Consider the following 21,917-nt stretch of genomic DNA (forward strand, 5'->3'; position numbering starts at 1 on the left):
TAAAAAGGTTAAACTTAGAATTGAAAATAATAAAAGCTTAAAAGGATATTTTAGATTTTTATAGCTAGAGAATATAGCAATGCTATTGTAATATTCCAATGGAAAGCTGTTTGGTAATGAAACTAGTCACGGCTCGATTTTAGAGATAAAATGACCTGTAACTTCAACTTTAAAGTCTGATTTACTTTTTTCTCATAGTTTGAGACTGAAAGTCCTTATCTGTAGCTTATCTAAACTTTAAATAACCTTGTCAATATTTTATATAATATAAACAACATATTTTTAAGAGAATACAAAAATTGATAGCACCAGCAGAAACGAGAACTAGAAATAAGCCTAATGACTGGAGGTCAGTGAGACAACCACCTACAATGACCAGAGGATGTTGATGCTCTACTGAGAACATACGGCTTTAGTCACATATGGCTCCAATGGCAATGCATGAAATGTAAGATTCTCAAATGGGAAAAACACTCAAATGATACTTCTAAACTAAAATTCTCAATGTTACAGGCATCTCTGACTAAATCTCATCATCAAAAAATATAATCTGGTCAACTTTGTTCAAAGGAATTAAGTATCTGCTATCTAGAATTGATAAAAATAAAGGGCTTGGGCTGGGGATGTAGTTCAGTAGTGCTGCTGCCTGTCTCACAAGCACAAAGTCGAGTTCAATCCTTGGTACCAAAACAAAACAAAACAAAAAACCCAAAGTGCTTCACACCACCAACAATTTATAAAATGAAAGGACTAAAACCTTTTACTTACCATTGCTTGTTCTATTTTGTTGTCAATGGCTACACCACCTCCCCCAGATGCACTGGAAAAAATTAGAATATTTCATTAAGTTATTCTAAAAACACTGAATCCGCCTTTCAACTCTTAAAAATATTGTAGAAGACATTTGTTCTACTTAAAAACAAATATGATAATTTGAAACAACTTATTAAGTCTATTCTCACAATTTCAGTACTCAGAGCTCTAGCTTTCAAAATGAAGATCTCAGTAAACGGATGACTTCTAAAAATTTTTGTAGGTCTAACATTTATAATCTGTATAAAATAGACATATGCATGATACGTTAAACGTAACTCCAATTTTATACCGGTGTTCCTCTAGTAGTCTGAAAAGGACATATTTTGAATGAGCAGTACCCTCTCATTTCTTAAGCTTCATTATTAACCAACTGTATATTTGATTTGCCTTTCGTGTAGAAATCCTAGTCGTTAGTTCATTAAAACTCAGATGATGACTTTTCTTTTACACATTTCATATTTTAACATCTTACTGAAATGGCTTCTAAAAACAATTCAGAGGGCTTTTGGCAGGGCTTGTTAACAAGGAATTCAGTATTTTGGGAGACTGATATACTTTGTAGATTACTTGCTGACAAAAATCATATAATAAGGCTTCTGGCTTAGACTAGTTTTAACTGCAAGTAGTCAATTCAGTAAGTACATCTTAGATTTAAGTATCACCTTAGTATTTGTATATTATCAGAAAGTTGAATATATAACTGGTAGTTTCGGTATTCTCCCAAGTACTGAGTAGTAAGAGTACGTAAAGCAAGGTCTGTATCCTCTTGTTGGTGTTTTTATAAATTCTGAAAAACAGAACTAGGTTTTTTTTTTTTTTAATTATTTTTGCAAAGGAAAACCTCATACCTTACTGTTTTAATAGAAGTCAACATCATATAAGTAGAAATATCCTTTATCAATGCAGTAGTGCCTTTTAGATTGTTACTAAATTTCCTCCAAAATAACCAAATAAGCTTGAATTTAGTGTTTTAGAATAAAGCCAATTACAGCCATATTACAGGGAAAAGCAAAACTCACTCACAGTATCAATGAATGCAGCAGGTTGGCTTTTCATGCTATTCTTTTTAAATTCATCCCAAATGGCTCCCTCCCACAGCTTTTCCTCCCAGATCTTACTATTATCACAAGAGATCACTTGAAACCTCACTAAGACATAAGGCCAGACAGATAAGAACACCCACTTCAAAGTTTAAATCAGTGAAGGGTAATGTAACTTGATTTCACATTTTTTAATTTTTTGGTACCGGGGATTGAACTCGCGTCCTTGTGCTTGCAAGGCAGGTGGCGGAACCACTGAGCTACATCCCTGGCTCTGATTTCACATTTTAAAAAATGTCTTTAAATGAAAACTTTTAAATTTGCAGCAACATGGGCAGATATGTCATAGCTACTTGTCTAAATTAAGAACAATCCAAATGTCTTTTCCTTTTCCCAGTGGAAGTATTTTGACTACTTTGTCTTTTGTCCTCCTATCTATATAAATTCTAATTAACAAAGCAACAAAGTAGAGGAAAAAATATAAATGAATGATTGTCTACTTTATGGCACACATACACTATGCTACTGAGACCTTACAACAGGCTGGAGGAACATTTTCATTTTACAAATGAGCAAACTGAGGCCAATGCCAAGAACAAGATTTTAATGAGACCCCAGACCTAATGTGAAAACACACACCTTTTCTTCCACAACAGTAAGAATGTGGAAAAAAGCAACCACAGCATGTACTATGACCTAAAATAAATCCTGAGTTGTACAAATGATGAAGAGTGCTTTAAGCACTAAACGTCAGTTGTGAAACCATAAACATGGATCCAAAGATTAAAACCATGTTCATAACATGCCATTTATCTTATCTAGCACATTCCCAGAAGTTCAGCTCTGAGAATAAGGGAGTTAACTTCTTAGAAAAGGTACTTGTTCAGTGATCTTTGAACAGTCAGTATAATTTTCCTATTTGCCAAGAACTAAAATATTCTCCTAGTTTGTTAGAAAGCTAAAGATATCTTAAAACTATATATATCTATAAGTAGACAACTATAAAAAAATTACAATGCTTTACTCAAAGACCTTCTAATGTTTCCAGTTAAGCATAAATACTTCTAATATTTCCAGTTAATCATCTATAATCTTCAGTCCCTCTACTTCCCAAAATAAGAAATGTAATAATACTTCGCCTGTTCTCCATGAAATACATATATTTTTTAAAGGAGCAAAGTCTTAACTGTAGTGCAGGATAGCCTTAATTTCATGGTGATACTCCTGCCTCAGCCTTCCAAGTAAGTGCCTAGATTACCAGTGTGTATCACCATGCCTGGTTTGTTTGTCTTTTAGAGCATAACCAAGTTGCTGGTTACAAGTAAATCCAATAAATCTACAATTTAGCAATATGAAGGTTAAATACAGTAAGTCCCCAATTTACAAACAAGTTTTGTTCTGGGGCAACATTCTAAATTGGATGTTTGTAATACAATAAAGTGAGTCATATCTTATACAGTACACCTGTGAAAGCTTGCAACTTGAATGTTTTTAAATTGAGGGCTTACTATATAATTTTATTTTTTACTGTATAATTTTTTTAAAAATTCACAATTCTTATGGAAGAGGGAAATAAAAACACAACTCAACACTTCATTTAAGTGAAGTAACAATTCTTTCAGAAGAGTCTAAAATAAAAGAATTATCTCTGGTGAAATGCACACTTCTTTAGTTAATAAAATATTATTAGATGAAGTTAACAGTAAATTAAGCTAAGAACTAAAAATTTTATGCATTGATTACTGACCATAAATTCTATTAATGTACATACTCTTAAATTTCATAACCAAAGAACCCCACAAAAAGGCCCTATGAAGATTTTTATTAGTAGTAATGTAAGTTATTTAAAAGCTGCTACTCAGAGAAAGCAGGTTTAAAGTAACCAGTCTTACAAGGGTGACTAAAGCTTTAAGAAACTATTAAAAACTAAACTAAATAACTACATAATGATTGGTATTTGCATCTTTCACAAAAACTTTGATCAATTATATATACACACACACATATACATACATACATACACACATAATGTGTGTGTGTGTTTGTATGTATGTATGTTTTGGGGTTTTTTTTTTTTTTTTTTTGGTACCGGGGATTGAACTCGGGTCCTTGAGCTTGTGAGGCAGGCAGCCCAACCACTGAGCTAAATCCCCAGCCCTACCCCTTATATATTTTATATTCATATTATTAATTTAGGTCAAATTACTGGCCAGAAAAGAAAAATAAAGTTTAAAAAGGAAAAAGGGGTACATGCTGTGGGTTGTACTGTCAATTTCTTGGTTGACAGTATACACATCATGCAATTATGTTTTCTTGTTGGGGAAGTTAGATGAGTGCACAGGCTGGTTGTAATTTCTTGACAACGTACAATTATTTCAAAATATAATTTTTTATTTAAAAAACAGTCACATAGAAAAAATTTCTGAGTATTCGTAAAAATGTATTGCAATTGGTGCAAAGTTCCTTTCCTACCTGATTCCCCCCTTTGTCCAAAGTCAACTATATTGTTTTATACAAAAGGAATTTTTAAAACCCCACATAAAAAAATAATTTCATTAATACTTTAGAGTGGGAAAGGCTTATCTGTTAACTACATTCCTGAAAATTTAGAAAAATAAAAAAAAAATCTTGAATAATTCCCCTAAAATATAAAGTATTTCTGGAAGTTGTAAGACCAGAAGCCCAAAAGAAAAATGAGAATTCACATTGACAGTTCACAAGGCATGAACACAATAAAAATACAGATTTAATTTGTACCTTTTCCAACACAGATGCCTTACCCTCCCCTATCTATTATCTATATTGCCCCCCCTCCTTTGGAGACAGCTTCTCCCTAAGTGCTAAGCTGCCTAGGTTGGGTTCAAACTTGTGGTCTCCCTGCTTCAATCTCCTAGAGTGCTGAAATTATAGATATACACCATTACACCTTTATTTACTCTTCACACCATCAATCCTATATTTGAATTTATTCTATAGATATTCATATATATGGGAAACAATTATTATTCATTACAGCACTGTTTTTTTTTTCAGCTTTAACTGAGTTTATTGATACATTTTAGGGATACAGTACAGTTAAATTCATTGTTGGGATCTTGTACCTCTACATGACCAGTCTTGATTCTCATTTTTTCCCCTTACTGTTTTTAACACCAAGGATTCTACCAACAGGGAACTGGTTAAATGAATGGTGGAATAGCTGTCCATTCAAATGAAATATACATCTATAAAAAACTTGAAGATCCTTTTTTATATAATGAAATAGGAACAGTATATAAAAATAATACATATTTGCTTGTATATGTATATGATTAAATTGAGAAAGGACATACACAAGCTAAGAATGTGGTTTTATGGGAAGGTGGGCAAATGCAGGGAGAAACAGAAGCAAGATTTCATGGTATAACTAAAAAATACTACAGTAAATGTTAATTTTTAGAAAATGTATTACAATAAGACACATTGCCATTAATCACTCCATGGTATAACTAAAAAATAGTACAGTGAATGTTAATTTTTAGAAAATGTATTACAATAAGACACATTGCCATTAATCATTCCATGGTATAACTAAAAAATATTACAGTGAATGCTAATTTTTAGAAGATGTATTACAATAAGACACATTGCCATTAATCCCCCTCAAAAAATACTTGCCCTTGCTTTGAACTTATTTCATAGTTCTTTCCATTTTCTGAAGCAGTTCTAGTTCTCTTCTGTGTCTTTAGGTGAGGAGTTGTGGCTGCCTCAATATCCTGAACTGATTCAAAACATTTACCTTTCACAACCATTTTGGCTTTAGCAAATAGCTAGAAATCACATGGTGTCAGATCCGATGAATAAGGTGGATGAGGGTACATAGTAATGTGTTTATAGGCCTGACTTTTGTCCTTTTTTGAAGCAAAACATTTATTGGTACATTCATCATAGGGAATTTGTACCTGCACATGATATTCCTTGCTTCTTTTTTTCCCATTTCCTCCCTCCCTTCAACCCTTCTTTCCCTCATTTACAAAAAATTTTCCATTTTTTCTCCTATTCTCTTTTTTTCTTGTCTTTTCTTTCCTTTCCCCTCCTCTTGTTCCCTTTCTTCCCATCCAAGTACTAACAAGGCCCGACCCTGTTTAGCTTCCCGAGATCAGATGAGATCGGGCATGTTCAGGGTGTTATGGCCGTAGTCCCTTGTCCCTTTCGTATTTGAGTATTTTCTTCCATTTTCCCAATATTTATTATACATTTTGGTCCTTATTTCCACTTTTGTTTTTTCACATCGAAGAAACAATGTGGTATTTAAACGTGTGTGTCAGATTTATCTCACTTAAGAGTGTGGTCTCTGTTGGCTGGCACTTGGTAGCAGCATTAACTATGTTTATCACAACATGTAAACAGGCACTCATAAAAGAGGATTTTCAGAACTGCTTCAGAGTGGTAAGAATGAGAATATGTGTATTAAAAGTGAGGGAGAGAATTCTGAGGGGGATTAATGGCAAAGTGTCTTAATGTAATAATTAAAACATTTTAAAACATTGACCATATATTTTCATCCGTCCATGTTGGAGAATACTGAAAAACACATTACAAAATGAAAATGAGCCATGAAAGAGTTACTACTGTACTTATACAATGTAAACTCAAGACACGAGAAAATGGCAGACAGGTAAAATAACAAGAGGAGACAAAAGGGGAAGATATGCCAAGTCTACTTTCCCTAGGAACGGTCTCAAAATTCTGCAATCAACTTAAGTGATATTTGTGATTAATAAAACTCGTATCCTTGATTTATAGTCAATTATAACCACCAACAATATGGTGCCAATGTTGATAAATACAGTCATTGCTTATTTATTCAAAGTTAATCTATTAAGTAGTAAAAATCTGTGGTAAATATATGACAATAGGCTATATAAATGTACACAATAAAAACATTACATTATAAATGCATTCCAAAGAAGGTACAGATAAAAATTGAGATTACTTTCTGTATATTTCTAAATTAAACTATTTTGAGGGAATCATTCTAAGATTGTCAATAAAATTCTGATATATGTTCATTACTTTTTGCTGACAGATTTTTCTATGAAAAAATTTAATTTGAAAGCTAGCTGAACTGAAATTCATTTTATTTAAAACACTCACAGTGAGGAATTTATCTAGAAAAATTGGAGACAAAGAAGTGAAATATTACAATAAAAATATTCCAAATAACCTAAAAAGGTTTAATTAATAGCCTATTAATTAATACCTATTATTTCAAGTTAAATATTTAACTGTTACATGCAATCTTATCTATTCAGGATAAACTGGTAGGAATGATAGAAAGATTATTTCCTTTCTCTGAGTCACACTGAAATAAGAATGTGAGAAAGGGGTAGACTGCTTTCAATGAGAATAGGCTTTCTTAAAAGAGATTTCCCTGTACTATTTACATAGCAGCAACTGTGTAATCTGATGGTAGTGGAGTTTATATTCTAAAACCATTTCTTCTGTATGCTAGGAAAGAAGCTGATGGTTAATCAATCAACTTTAAAAAAATCAGAATTTAGTGATTGAAGTAAATCTTACTCTAGTAAAAAAAAAAATCTGTATTTTCAATACTGACATTTAAAGGGTGCTCTTCTTTCCTTGAAGGTACAAAATTTACATTAAGGAGAGATAAATCCAACAAAATAATTTTTTTCTGCTACCAGGGATCAAACTCAGGACTTTGTACTACTTGCAAGGTGCGGCGCCACTGAGCTAAATCTCCAACCCCAAAAGTTCTTAATATATTAAAAATACATTAGATTTTAAATAACTTCAGCTGGTTTAAGAAAAACATAGCAAATGAAGAAAAAGCTTTTCAGGGAAAAAACTATGATTAATCGCTGATTTACAGAAGAGATCAACTGTCTTTTAAAAGGTTAGTAATAGCATTACTTTCCTTAAAAGGAAATATCATTTTCATCCATATGTTTGAAATGTGGAACCCAGTGAGAAATATAGAAATATTGCAGAAAATAGGTATTAAAATTCCAGAATAGTCTCTCGTATAAAAGTATAGATTTAAGAGTTGGTCAGGAGGTGGCAGATAGCTCAAATTATGGGAGAAGTAGTTATTTAAACAGTGAGAAGATGGCAGGCATGATGGTGTATACCTGTAATCCCAGCTACTTGGGAGCTTAAGACAAGAGGAGTATGCCGTTGTAGGCTCCCTTATGCAACTTAATGAGACCCTCTCTCAAAATAAAAAAGTACAAAGAGCTGAAGCTCAGTGGTGAAGCATTTGCCTAGGATGTATGAGGTCCTGGATTTAATGCCTAGCATGGAGGTGAGAGAATGCAGAGTAAATTAAGTGGGGCCAAAATACTGGAGAAAATCAATCTGTCAAGAGTTATGGAATAAGATGCCCTTGGGAAAAAAACTATCCTTAGGAATATTATTTATTCCTTTCATCTAATGGCCTCACATTTGTTTCTTCTTTCTCAAACATTGTATATACTATTTCTTTCAACTATATTGTTTTGTTTTGTTTTTCTTCCATTACTGGGGATTAGAGAACAGGATCACATGTCCAGCTCCTTAAAAAAAAATTTTTTTTTTTAAATTTTTGAGACAGATCTTGTTACATTACTATGTTGCCCGCATTGGGCTTAAACTTGTGATCCCCTTGTCTCAGGCTCCCAAAATCCTGGGATAACAGGTGTGTGCCACCATTCCTGGTTTAACAGCCATGAGTGAAAAAATTCTCTCAATTTTATTTCTACAATGAAGACTGACCAAAAGGAAAACAATGCTGCCTCTTTGTATACCAAAAGCCAAATACTAGTACAGAGCACATCAATAATTTTTCATCTTTTAAAAACTAATATTTTCATTTATATCTATTTTGTGAAGGTATAAAGTCTAACTCTTGTTAAAGTAAACTTATATTAGCCTAGGCATCAACGTTACATAACTGAAATCCAATTTTGTTCCTAGGTTATTAAATAATTCTCCTTTGTTACTTTAGGTCCCTTTCTAATCTTAAAGTTAAGGGATAGTAATAAAAATAAAAATTTTCAAGGGACTGTTTTGATGCAGGGTTAAACCCAGAAGAATAAGAGTATTAAGAGGATTTTGTTTTTTTTCCTCTGGTACTGGGGATCAAACTCAGGACCTTGTGCTTGCCAGGTGGGTGTGGTGCCACTGAGCTACATCCTGGCCCTATCATGAGGTTTTGTTTGTTTGTTTTTTTTTTTTTGAGACAGGGTCTCACTATGTAGTTGAGACTGACCTGGAACTCACTATGTAGCCCAGGCTGGTCTCAAACTCACAGGGATCCTCCTGCCTCAGCCTCCCGAATGCTGGGATTACAGGAGTGCGCCACCATGCCCGGCTGTCATGAGGTCTCTAAATTGACAAATGCTTCTCATTTAGACTGAAAATCATTCATTACACCTTAAAGAAATGAACAAAATATTGGGAAAAAATTTTATCTTTATTTTACTTTTAATATATCAATGTTTTGCAGTTGAGACAGTTAAAAAATTTATATTGACTTAGTTCTGAATAGTATCTTCGACAAATACGAAGACATTATTGTGAATATACATACATTCTGAAGAGTAAAGGTGTCTGATCAGTTTACTACCAGTTGGTTTACATCCCTTTTGCATGCTACTTCACACTGCTGCCAGACATTCTGGGTCATAAAGAGCTTGCTTCTCAGCAGTACTCGTAAATAAAAAGCTGGGTTCTCAAAGAAAAAGTAAGAATGTGTGCTTTCAACAACTGTTTTCAAATATAAACACTACCCACTTATTAGTGGGGTGACTCTCACAAGTTAATATATCGAAACCAGCCTCAGCCTCATTTGTAAAATAAGGTTGCAGTTGTACCTATCTTAAAGGACTGTTGTAAGAATTAAGTGAGACTCTTTAAATAGTAAACATACCTCAATTAGTTCTTTCACTATTTGGATCAATTTGGACTTTGACACTTTACAAGATCTACTTTCCCAGTATAACTTAAGTTACAAATTAAAAGAGTTAAAGCTCCTGAGGAGTGAGATATAAATAAAAACCAATTATGATTACTATTACAAAACTCATTTTGTGGTTGTCTCACTGAAAGGAATTAATCCTAATTGTTATAATAAATATATGTGGGTTTTGGTACTTAATTAGTCTATGGTTAAAGACTAATTGTTTGACTTAAAATTTAAATTTTCAATAAGGCCATTAAACATATATAGCATTATTGTTTATTGAACATTGATATAATTTACTGATCCTGTTTAGATTCTCAAAGTTTCATTGCTTAGAAGAAACTATTTTTAATTTACTGTGGGAATTTTTTCAAAGGCCACTGAATTAATTTACTTCAACATAGAAATTTCCAAAAAAAAAAAAGAAAAAAGTATTTTAATTGAAATTGTCTCAGGCCATAAAGTCACACGAAATTTCAACAACCAATATTATTAGAAGCAAACAAAAACACAGATAAAAGTGTTGCTTTGCTTTTAAATCACTTACTATCTTAGTCACTGCTTCAGAATTACCTAATTAAAAAAGATTCTGGTGTTGAATAATAAAGAAAAATATAAAATAGCACCAAGATAATTATCTGAAGTTAATTATCTGAAGTTATAATTTTTTCACTCTAACAGTGTATTCAAGAGATAGTGTCAGTAACAAAAATTTTTTAACAACTTCTCATTTCAATCTAGATCCATGTCTGATATTTCTAATAATTATCTAATAGTAAATAAAAATTTTACACATTTGTACACATCAGTGTAAAATCTTTTATGATAAATTCTTCACTTACATCATGACCTGAAATTTGTTAAATTTATTTATAGTCCAGAGATAAGACTGTCATCTGAAGTGGTATGTTTCACCTATAATCACTTTAGCCCTCTTCCTTTTTTGCCAACTTTTTTAAACAGATGAAATGCCAAAGAGTATTTTTAATACTATAAGGACATATGTTTTCTACCCTTTTTTTGGTTTGCTTTTTTGGAAACATACAGCCCCCCTCTGGTCTTTTATTTATTTTTCAGTGTTACTGAAGGTGTGGGTATAGAAAAATGCTGCTCTATCATAATGAAAACATACTGCAAGGGTGATGCAAAAGGGGTTCACAGTTGAAAGGTTAGAGGGGGAGGCTGGTGGGGACTGACTGTGCTTGTCAACAGTCTTCAACCCTCTCATTCTGCTATAAACAATTTTATTTTTTTGTTGTCTTCATCAACTCTTACCTCTTGAATTAAATTTTTTTTTTTTTTTTGTACTGGGGATCGAACTCGGGACCTTGTGTTTGCGAGGAAGGCGGTAAAGCCACTAAGCTAAATCCTCGGCCCTCTTGAATTAAATTTTAAAAGTAGGAACTAGTCATCAGAGGGTCTATTTATTATAAAACTTGATCTATAAAATCGAACATATTATTCAAAGAAAAATAGTACTACTTATAATATTTAATATATTATCTAATTACATTTATAATTATTTATTTATATGGCCCCAGGGAATGAATCCAGGATCTTATACATGCTAGGCATGTGATCTCCCACTGAGTTACATGCTCAGCATATAAATTACATTTTATAACTTGTGCATAAACTGATGTTATTAGTTCTTAGCATGCCAGAACAGTGATATGAGAAGTTAACTAGCTATTTAAACTTAAGAAACCAATAGAATGCTATCATTGGAATACAGTAAAAATGGGCTGACCTCAAGAAACCTCTTTCTCCTTGATAAAGACAGCTTAAACAAAAAGCTAATAGGCAGTTTTGTTGTTGTTCCTTATATGTGGTTTTATTAAACAAGAAAGTGTAGTACTTTCTCTATGACACAGGCAACTCAAATTAAATAAAAATATTATACTAGTGAAATTTAGTAGTTCCATATACTGATCCTGTTGATGACAGAAGACTTCAAAAGGAAAAGAGAACTAACTTTAAAAAACTAAATGATCTTTTGGATAAAAATCTTAACAAAGATCTTATTAAAAATTTATAAATCATTATAAATCTAGTGAAAGTCTTAATTTTAAAATCGTATTTTATAAATACCTATCTATAAGCCCTTTTAATGCTCAAATCTTGCCATTCAATCAGAACTGAATCTAAAGGGAAGTGAAAGAAACAAAAGACCTAAGGATTTTATGTCTGGTCAGGTCAGATAAAGAAGACAGTCCTGAGCCAGGCATGGTGGCGCATGCCTATAATCCCAGCACTCAGGAGGCCGAGACAGGAGGATTGCTGTGAGTTTGAGACTAGCCTACGATACATAGCGAGTTCCAGGTCAGTCTCAACTACAAAGTGAGACCCTGTCTCCAAAAACCAAAAAAGAAAAAAAGAAGACAGTCCAAACTGCCGTACCTTTAAGCATGCACTAAGTGTTCTGCACTTTTTATATTGGCGGATCAGAGCAAGCACAAATAAAAGTATACCCTGAAGTCCTTGGATCATCACTAGAATATAAATTATGAAGTGGGCAAAATATCTTCAAGACCTCTTAGTCATTAAGTAGTATCTCATTACCTGGTTTTGGAAAAGAACTTTAGAACCCATTTGTACTAACTCAGATGGTTTATATGGCCATGAAGTAAAAAAAGAAAAACTCCAGGACTCCAAGGTAGTATCACACTGGCAGGGTCAAATGGTACATCACAATTTCGAAAGCCCACTGTATACATGATTCAAATGGGATACAAGTGGTTTTTAATAAATGCTTATTAAAGTCACGTCCAACTCAGAATTATAATTCTAGGCTCAAAGGATAAGCTCTGAAAGGTGATAATAAATAAAAGGGCTTTAGATCTAGTTATACCAAGGTTTGAATTCCAACTCTATCATGTTTAAAATAGGATGTAGGAAAGCTATTTACCCTTTCCAAAGAACAACAGGACCAGTATAAAGATTCAGTGAAATAAAGTATAATTGTCCAGCAGATGGCAAGCACTTAATATGTTACCTATATACTTTGTACTAGTAAAGTATGTTGGCTAAACCCTAAATATCATGAAATGCTAACTTAGGAATTAGGTGATCTGGTTTCTACATGACTGCTGTCTATTAACTGTCTGATGTAACTTGCAGATAACAAATTTTGTGATGCTACATCCTAGAGAAATTTTAATGTATTTAAAATTTATCCCAAGTTTATTGGCTTACAGTTTAAAGCAGGAGGTATATAAGTTAAAGATATGGCAACTGCCAAGATACAGCAAGAATGTTTCAGGAGCAAATAATATCTAGGGTCAGGAAAATAATGTGTACTAGAGAAAATTCAACAGCTTGGTAGAGAAGAAAAAAACACATACCAAAAAATAAAAGTGAAAAGTGAAAAGAAAAGGTATGGTTAACTACATTAGAACATTCAAATAATAGTGAGAAGGTTGTTGCACCTCTATACAAGAAAGAATAGTACCCTGTGTGGGGATGAGAGAGATGAACAAGCTGAAGAAATACTAAGTAGGTACACTGGCAATACAGCAGACCCCTGAAAATTGTAGGGGTTATGTTCCTAGAACAGCTTCAAATTGGGAAAAACTGTGAATTTTAGGTATGGTTAGAAAAATGCCTATTTTTATAGTTTAAATGCTAAATATGTTATGTCTCCCACAGTTATATAATTTAATAAAATATATTAATAAAGCCTTAGAAGGTGCTGGGCATTTTGATGGCATCAGAGGGATTTAGGGCTTTAGGAAGAACAGAGAGAACACTCCAGAGGTACACACTCCAAGCAACCTGTTATCATGTGGGAATGGTGGTGCAACTGTTTGAGATGGGTTACAGGGCATCAGCCAATCAGCAGTAAGAACTGAATTAATGCTCTCAGATTGGCTACTTGCAAACCTCCTGCCAAAAAAACAACAAACAAACAAAAAACTGCAGAGGATATTTGTGGTTTTTCGAGAAATTACAGGGGTTTCCAAACAATCATTAATCAAGTTGTTTTTTTTGGTTTCTTGAGACAGGGTCTCACTATGTAGTTGACCTAGAACTCATTATGTAGCCCAGGCTTGTCTCGAACTCACAGTGATCCTCCTGCCTCAGCCTCCTGAGTGCTGGGATTTACAGGCGTGCACCACCATGCCTGGCTAATCATTAACTAAGTTCTAAGGAAAAATCTGCTGACTGAGGCCGAGAACTCTGAACCCCGACTTCATGGGGATATATTGTATTTTGTGATGAGAAATGAGAGGAATTTGAATGCAAGAAGAAATGCCATAGGCTGGAGGTAACAGGTTTAAGTGCCTAGAGCATATAAATGGCTTCCTACTACATAAAGGTGACATACAAAGCCATCCACATCATCTTAATAGAATCAAGAAAATAAGGGAGTCTGGACAGCATCCTGGGGATTCCAATAATATTTAGAGGACAGAAAGAAGGAAATGCTTGAGGGTCTGAGAAGAAACAATCTGCGAGGCAGGAAGAAAAACAGAAAATGACAGCATCAGATGTCAAACATCAGTCCAAAATTAAAAATCTATTACATGTCAGTATTCACTTTAGTTTTTAATTGCATAGTTTAAAAACTATTGAAAAGCTACTTATCCACTACAATTTCAGTATTAACACATATACTCAAAATCTGAAGGAAATATATAAGCACTAAAATAACAATTTGTGTTAAAAACTTGGATTAGGTGTGACTGTTCTTAGTTTATTCCAAACTTAAATTTGTTTTTTTTGGGGGGGGTTGTTTTTTTTTTTTTTGGTACTGGGGATTGAACTCGGGTCCTTGCGCTTGCAAGGCAGGCCACCAAACCGCTGAGCTAAATCCCTGGCCCTCCAAACTTAATTTTGAAAGAGCACATATATTGCTACTAAAGAAGTTGGAGGTATAAATGTATTATCACAAAGAAGACTCTTAAAATAGAATTTCCATATTCTGATGATCTATGAAGTTGTATATACATTTTTAACCATGGCACTAAAGATCTAGTTTAGAACTGATATGATCTGCAAACAGTGTCAATTTAACAAATTCTTATGATTTTGATTTGTATTTTTTTTTTTTTTTTGGTACCGGGGATCGAACTCAGGACCCAGCGCTTGCTAAGCAGGCAGCGGTACTACTGAGGTAAATCCCGGCCCTTAACTTGTACTTGTTTCAAAGTAATATGTGGATTTAACTTCAAGCAATATTTAGACACACAAGAATTTTATTATAAACACTTAAATACAGGGAAAAGACTATAAGGTTTGAAGCTCATCTGAAAGTAAAATTAGACAACCAAAAGGATATGAACAAAAAATTTATGTATTAATATAATTTGCTTAATACTTTAAAAGTAGGTATAAATGTTTCTCAATAGAATTATTCACTACTAAGGGTAAATGAGAAATTCTCAGGAAGCACTGAGTAGGGTACGGAGTTTTACATGTGACACTTTCCCATTATACCAAGAATCATTTGTAGTTAGGAAAGCTTTTAAAAATACCTCTGTTTGTTATTTATAAATTTTAAGTATTAAAGGGTGAGTTCCTTAATGGTTACACTTAATACAATACTATTCTAACAAGCACCAAGATTTTTCTTTTAAAAAAATATGTATATAGGATACACATGCATTTGCTTATAATCATAAGCATTAAATTTGAACAGAATTTATTTGCTAATACAAGAAATAATGTTAGTAAGCAACTAAAAACATTTTTTGTTGTTTCAAAAAATGATTTTGTAAAAGATGATCTATTGCACTTATTTTCAAAGTAAATCATATTTATGTAATCACAGATTCAAACAAGCTAAGATTTTCCTTTAACCTAACCTTAAAGTTTTCTTGGGTTACTCGGCATACCAGCATATTGACTAAAGCTAGACTTCAATTCTAACTCTCACTCAATGGCTTATGACTTGATCAAGTTGCTTAACTTCTCAAAGTTTATTTCCTTCTCTGTGAACTAAGGATACTGATAGCACCTATATAATCATGACTGTTGAAAATTAAGATGATGTCCTAAAAATAATACAGTGCCCAATAATGAGCAACAATCCTTTAGCAAAAACCACAACTATTTTGTGGAAAAATCCAATCAACACTCAAATACAGCCAATGACAGTTTCAAATTCCTACCCTAAAAGCAGGAAGGTTCTGATTTGTCCCACCCCATCATTCTAATGGTACTTATAAGGGAGTCTTGAATATGTATCTGTAAAGATCAATAGGATCAATGTACTTGTTAAAAGATTTTTATAAGCCACTTCAGTACTTAACAAAGCTTGTCATTTTAGAAACAAAACATTTACTAGCTAATACTGTTTTGAAAAATCTGACAAATGCTTTTGGACCTTTCATAGAAATGAATATACAGGACTGGGGATTTAGCTCAGTGGTGCTGTGCAAATGCAAGGTCCCCAGTACCTTAAAAAAAAAAAAATTTTCTATTTCAAATTCCACAAAGTTCATGATTCTCTGAAGCCCTTACTACTAAATATGGATATTCTACACTGTAGAAATTAAAAATTATTTTTCTCATTATCAATGTTATGTAGATTACAGAAAATGAAGAAAACAGAAAAGTATATAAAACAAGAAACAATTATAAATAGTTTACTTACTTCCAGGCTACCACTGATAGCAACTACCAGTTTTAAGAAACTCAGTTCACAGAGTATGATGAACATAAAGTTACGGAATACCATAATACAAACAATTTAGAGTATTATTCAAAAGACAGAATAGGTATGAATTTGTACAAGGGAGAGAACAATAAATCTCTGCTTAAAGATAAAATTGGAAATAGATAAGAGTGGCCCGTTTAGTTGTTATCAACTCAAACCTTTTGGCTATTTTTGGAAAGTATGTCATTTCAAATAATTTTTGATAGACTTGAAGGATACATGTGCTATATTTTAATAAGAATATTAATTTACAACTGTATGATGTTGGACATGTAACCCCAAATTTTTTTCTTACAGTATTATAAGATCTTCAGATTAAAGATTTTAAGATCTTAAGATTTTATTATGAATTAAATTCTACTAGTCTAAGAGCCTGCTCCCTCATCAAAAAATACAACTGTATAAAACAATGCAAAAGTAAAGTACACAAAAATGAATTAAATTTTTTTCTAAGCTGAGTAGAATTATGAATGGACTTAATTTTCAGGGCATACAAAAATGTGTATTAATTTCTAAAATACTTTCATGTGATACAGCATCTTACTAATTCTCAATGTAAAAACTGAGAAAAAATTTTTATTTTAGAAATATTAAGAAAAGTATTTTGTATCAAGAAAGTAAAATCCCCAAAGCAATACAATTAATTTAAACTATATTTTATAAAGAAAGTGGATATTTTTTAAAAAGATATATTATTTCTGAAATAGCTCCTGGAACAGTAATTAGAAAATATCTAGGACTTTTCACTATGCTGTTTTGTCTTTAGTAGATGCGATAGTAATATTTAAATAATTTTACTGCAACACAGGATTTCACGTCCTTTTTAAAATGGATGTATTTATTAAACACCACTGCAAAGATACGGCCTTGAGCCTCATGAGACTGAAAAGATTACATATTCCAAGTATTTAAAATTCAAGTTTAACTTATATTTAATACTATACTCTTAGTTATACAATGTGCTCATTTTGTTCATATATAGTCATCTCAATACAATAACATCAGGTATAATACATAAAATCTAATCCATTAAGTCTTACCAATTTATGACCTGATGAGACACTCTTGTGGACAACATTCAGTCCTTAGAAGCTAGAATAACCCTCCAACCATGTGAGGGCACCACAACTTTTAAACTTTCGGCTTTCGATCATTATTATGTCACATTCCTCCTCCGATGCCGAATTCTAAAAAAAATTCTAGCAAAGAGTTTAAGTAAATAAGTGTTTTAATCAAATAGCCTTTAAAAATCTTTTATAGCAAAATTTTTATGTTTTACCATGATCACACAACTGATATTTTGTACTTTATCTTTTAAAGTAAAATAATTCCATATTTGATCTGGATACTTCAAACTTTAAATTTCAACATGGATTTTCAGGCCATCAGGAATACTTTTAATGAAGAGTCAAGTAGAAATGGAACCAACTGAAGGTTTAAGATCATGATCCAGAAATTATGATTTAACACCATATAACCTGTATAGACAGTTTTGTAGCCCTACAGAATAGCAGTTGAGTTCTACCATTTGGTTTACATTCATTTATGAAATTTTAGACTAAACAGCACAGGTGGCTAGATCAGTAATAATCCATATGAAACATTTAAATGCTTAAAAAGCATTCAATTTTTAAATCTCAGTTTGTCTCCACAATGCCCAATTATGTTGGTAAGAATAAATTTGTCATGTGTTGTCTGTAATTGACATAATAATGTATCCTACTCAGCAGTGGTCCTACTGCTCATCTAAGTATGGGCATGGAAGAAAATGGGGGATAGGAAGGTCTAATAATGGAAAAAATTTAAGAATATAATCTAAAATTTATTAAATTTTTACCAGAAAACTTGAGTATCTATTTTAATTCCTGAGAAGTAGTATCATTAATAACATTATCTGTCTGATAAGAATGCCCACATATACATTTTTAGTTGCCAGTAATCCATAGAAAAGGCAACCTATATTTGCAGGCATAGTTTTGCTAAGTTTACTCCTAAATAAAACGATGTAATGGAGTAGGGACGGGAGAGAGAAAGAGGCCGTTATAGAGGAAAATCAATTTGTGCAAAGCCTAGAAAAATCAGAGCCAGTACTGTAAAGGAAACTCTGCAGCTATCTTAAAAACATATTTGATCCAAATATGCTTAGAGGTTTTAACTTTCAATTACACTTTTCTATTTATACATGGTCACAATCTTTTCCAAATGTAATCTCACAACACATTTGACTTCAATAAACTCACACAAATTTATTTTGTCTTTTTTCAAAATATAGCCTTATAATAAAATCACCTGGTGAAGGCAAAAATCCATATCTATCAGGTAAGTAACAGTTTAAAAGATGTAGTCATTTCATTAGCATACTACCAAATGTCTATAGGAAGTTATGTATTTCTTATCTCCTATCAACCAAAATACTAACACAGGTTTAAAAAATGTTTATTTATAATGATTTAGTTTTTTGTGGGACAGCTCCCATGAGGAGACACAACATGCAGTCATTTAGTAAAGCAGATGCTTCCTGAAATATGCATTAATAATGCTGGTAATTTGCTTGTCTGCAAAGGCTTTTATTAACTGGCCATTTAAAGGTCAGACTGCTGGGCCTTTGTTAAAGAGCCTGCCAGCAAACAATATTGTTATTATAAATGCCTGACAAAATTAAGACAGCCATATAAAGCAAAATCATTTTTTTTCTATGGAGCATAGACTTACGTCTGGGGCTAAGAGCTGTGTACATTTTTAAAAATTACAAAACTTCTATTTCAAATTTTTTCTGAGCCTGCATTTTAAAATTAGCTGTTATCAAGTACAAGGGTCATATACGAAGAGTTTCAATCATTAATTTCCAAAATGCAGAAAATTCCTATTTAAAAATCTGAAAGGAAATTGGGTAACTAACATACTTAGAGATGAATGAAGATTAATTAGAATTCTTACTAAAATCAGTATTTACTTACAAAGTGATACTAATGTATCAATCTTAGAATAACTGGCAATATTGCTATCACAACTTTGGAACATTTCCAGTGCTCTCTTCAACAGAACATATACAACACTGGAACATTTCCTGTTTTTTTAATCATTTCAATCTTTTTTCAATTTGTGAGAAGGAAAAATCCCATTTGACAGAGAATGTGATATTCAAAAGTTCTTACAGTTCAGCAAGAGCTAGGCTTATGTTTATCATTTAGCACACTTTCTTTTATGATAAATTTATATTCACAGTAAAACAAAATATTGAGTAGGTGGGAATAGTTTCACCCTGCTGTTCAAAAAAATTCACTACACTGTTCTGAGAAATTGTAACTATGATAAATGTTTGCTTGCTTTAGGAATGGTCAAAAATTCTTATTTTTTAACAGAGAAAAGGAGGACAATGGGGCAACCAACTGTATTCTAAATATTTTCACTTTCATTTTTTTCTAACAGCCTTTCAACTTATCCATAAAATAGCTAAAAACAACAACAAAAATCACTGTTTTCTACTTTCTAAAATAATTCTTTCACCAATGTTTCCTAATACCAGTAGGCCCTCAATTAGGTTTCTGACACTTATGGGGCAAGTTTGAGTGTGTCCCTATTATATCCAATGAATTATAAAAGCTTGGCAATTCTTACCTTCTAATAATCATTCTTTCCTCATTACCACTAATTCAGGTCTTCAGTGGCTCTCTAGCAATTTTTTGGGAGGGTCTCTATTCAATACAGCTTCTCTTCTCTGCTGTCTTCAGTATAGTATATGAAGCACCAACAAAATACAACTATCCTTATAGCAATTACCGCATATTTTCACAATGTTAATAGGATTTCCTCTAACTGGACTACTGTTTCCCTCAACTCTTTGGCTCTGCAAGACCAAATTTAATCCACTTTTCTGTTTCCAATTCAAAAAGCTACTTCCTGAAGAAATTTTGACCAATCACCCTAGCTGTCCTTGAGAGGCATAAAGTACTTGGATTTTATATGGTAGTTATTACTTTCAATCACGTGATGATGTATTTATTTATCTTTTCCTATATTAAGACCATGTTCCTTCAAAGTAGGTACTGGGTTTTATCAATCTTGTTTCTTCAAATGTTGACTTAAAGGAGTCAATAAACTTTTACTAAGTCAAATAAAAGCAAATTTCTTAGATTTTTTTTCCCCTTAGCTTTATTCTGAACTATAATACAGAAGTGAAATGCTAAGGCATTAGGTCTTTGGGTTAGAAAAAGTGATCTCAAGAGAAGCACTAAAAATGCAACTTCCTTTATATCATTTTTGTATCAAATGTCTATAATCTAGGACAGTCATGTATTGCCAGAGACTAGAGCCCTCCCTTTGGTGTCTCAGGGTACTGGTTCCAGGACATCCTGTGAAAACCAAAATCGATAGTCAAATTCTTCATCACTTGATCTTAGCCAAAAGGCTGAGAAGCGATGCGATAGTCAAATTCTGATGCAAATTGGCATTAAAGTTGTATATAACCTATGAACACCCTCTTGTATTCTTTAAATCATCCCCAAGTTATCATAATACCATATACAGTATCAGTGGTATGTGAATACTTGTTATATTATATCGTTTAGGGAATGATACCAGAGAAAAAAAAGTCTATAATGCAAAAAAAAAAAAAAAAAAAAAAAAAAAAAAAAAAAAAATAGAAAAAAGAAACAAAAACCAAAAACCAAAAAAAAAAAAACCTCTACCTGAGGTTGGCTGAATCCAAGGATGCAGAACCTGTCTGTGGATACAGAGGGCTGACTACACTTCATAGTATGACCAATTCTCTAATACTTTACTGAAATTCACAAGTAGCTTTTCAGAACATTACCACAAGTAGCTTTTCTGAACATTACAGGCACGGTTTTTGAAGAGTTTTATGTGGCCTTCTTTTGTCTTTCACTAGCACCCCAATAATATACATTCACTACACTCTATATACAACTGTATTTCTTTTCTACATGATGCTCTTACTTCTACATCAACAAGTATTTAATTTATATTCCAAGAGCATCAATTTCATAAGCATACATTGCAGTTTTAAATTTTTCAAGGCCTTATTTTCCTATCATTATGACCGAGACTGATAGCCAGGTATGCATAGTCCATGATTTTTTAATGAAATTATTAACCTTCTTCAATTCTGAAGTCAATTTGTAACATATGAACTATTCTTTTCTCAAGTTATTTTACCTGTCTGGCACCACAGAATGAAGATTTGACTAGTTTTTAAGATGCTGCTGCTGCTGCCTAGATTATTTATGCAGGCTTCATTTACTACCATCACCTATGGGAAGTCTCACTCCCAAAGAAGCTTGCTATTGCTACTCTCTCCCCACACCTCACCCCCAAGTTCCACTGGTTTTCTTATTTAGGACAACTTACCACTGAATAGTTGGCTAGCCTGCCATTTCTTAAGGAAATACACAACTCTTTAAGGTTTGCTGATAAACAAGGTCAATGATGAAGTAAA

At 32.6% G+C, this 21,917-nt stretch overlaps 1 protein-coding gene across 1 annotated transcript in view; it reads right to left on the reverse strand.

The window, feature by feature from the left end:
• Tsc22d2 (TSC22 domain family member 2) overlaps window positions 1-21,917 on the reverse strand; it is a 44,686-nt gene that overhangs the window by 2,090 nt on the left and 20,679 nt on the right. The window contains 1 exon segment of the mRNA XM_033759521.1: window positions 769-820. Within this exon segment, the coding sequence (XP_033615412.1) occupies window positions 769-820 (52 nt within the window).

The sequence above is a fragment of the Fukomys damarensis genome, unplaced genomic scaffold (assembly GCF_012274545.1).
Source record: "Fukomys damarensis isolate Sample0158 unplaced genomic scaffold, DMR_v1.0_HiC HiC_scaffold_37, whole genome shotgun sequence".
In the NCBI taxonomy this organism is placed as follows: domain Eukaryota; kingdom Metazoa; phylum Chordata; class Mammalia; order Rodentia; family Bathyergidae; genus Fukomys; species Fukomys damarensis.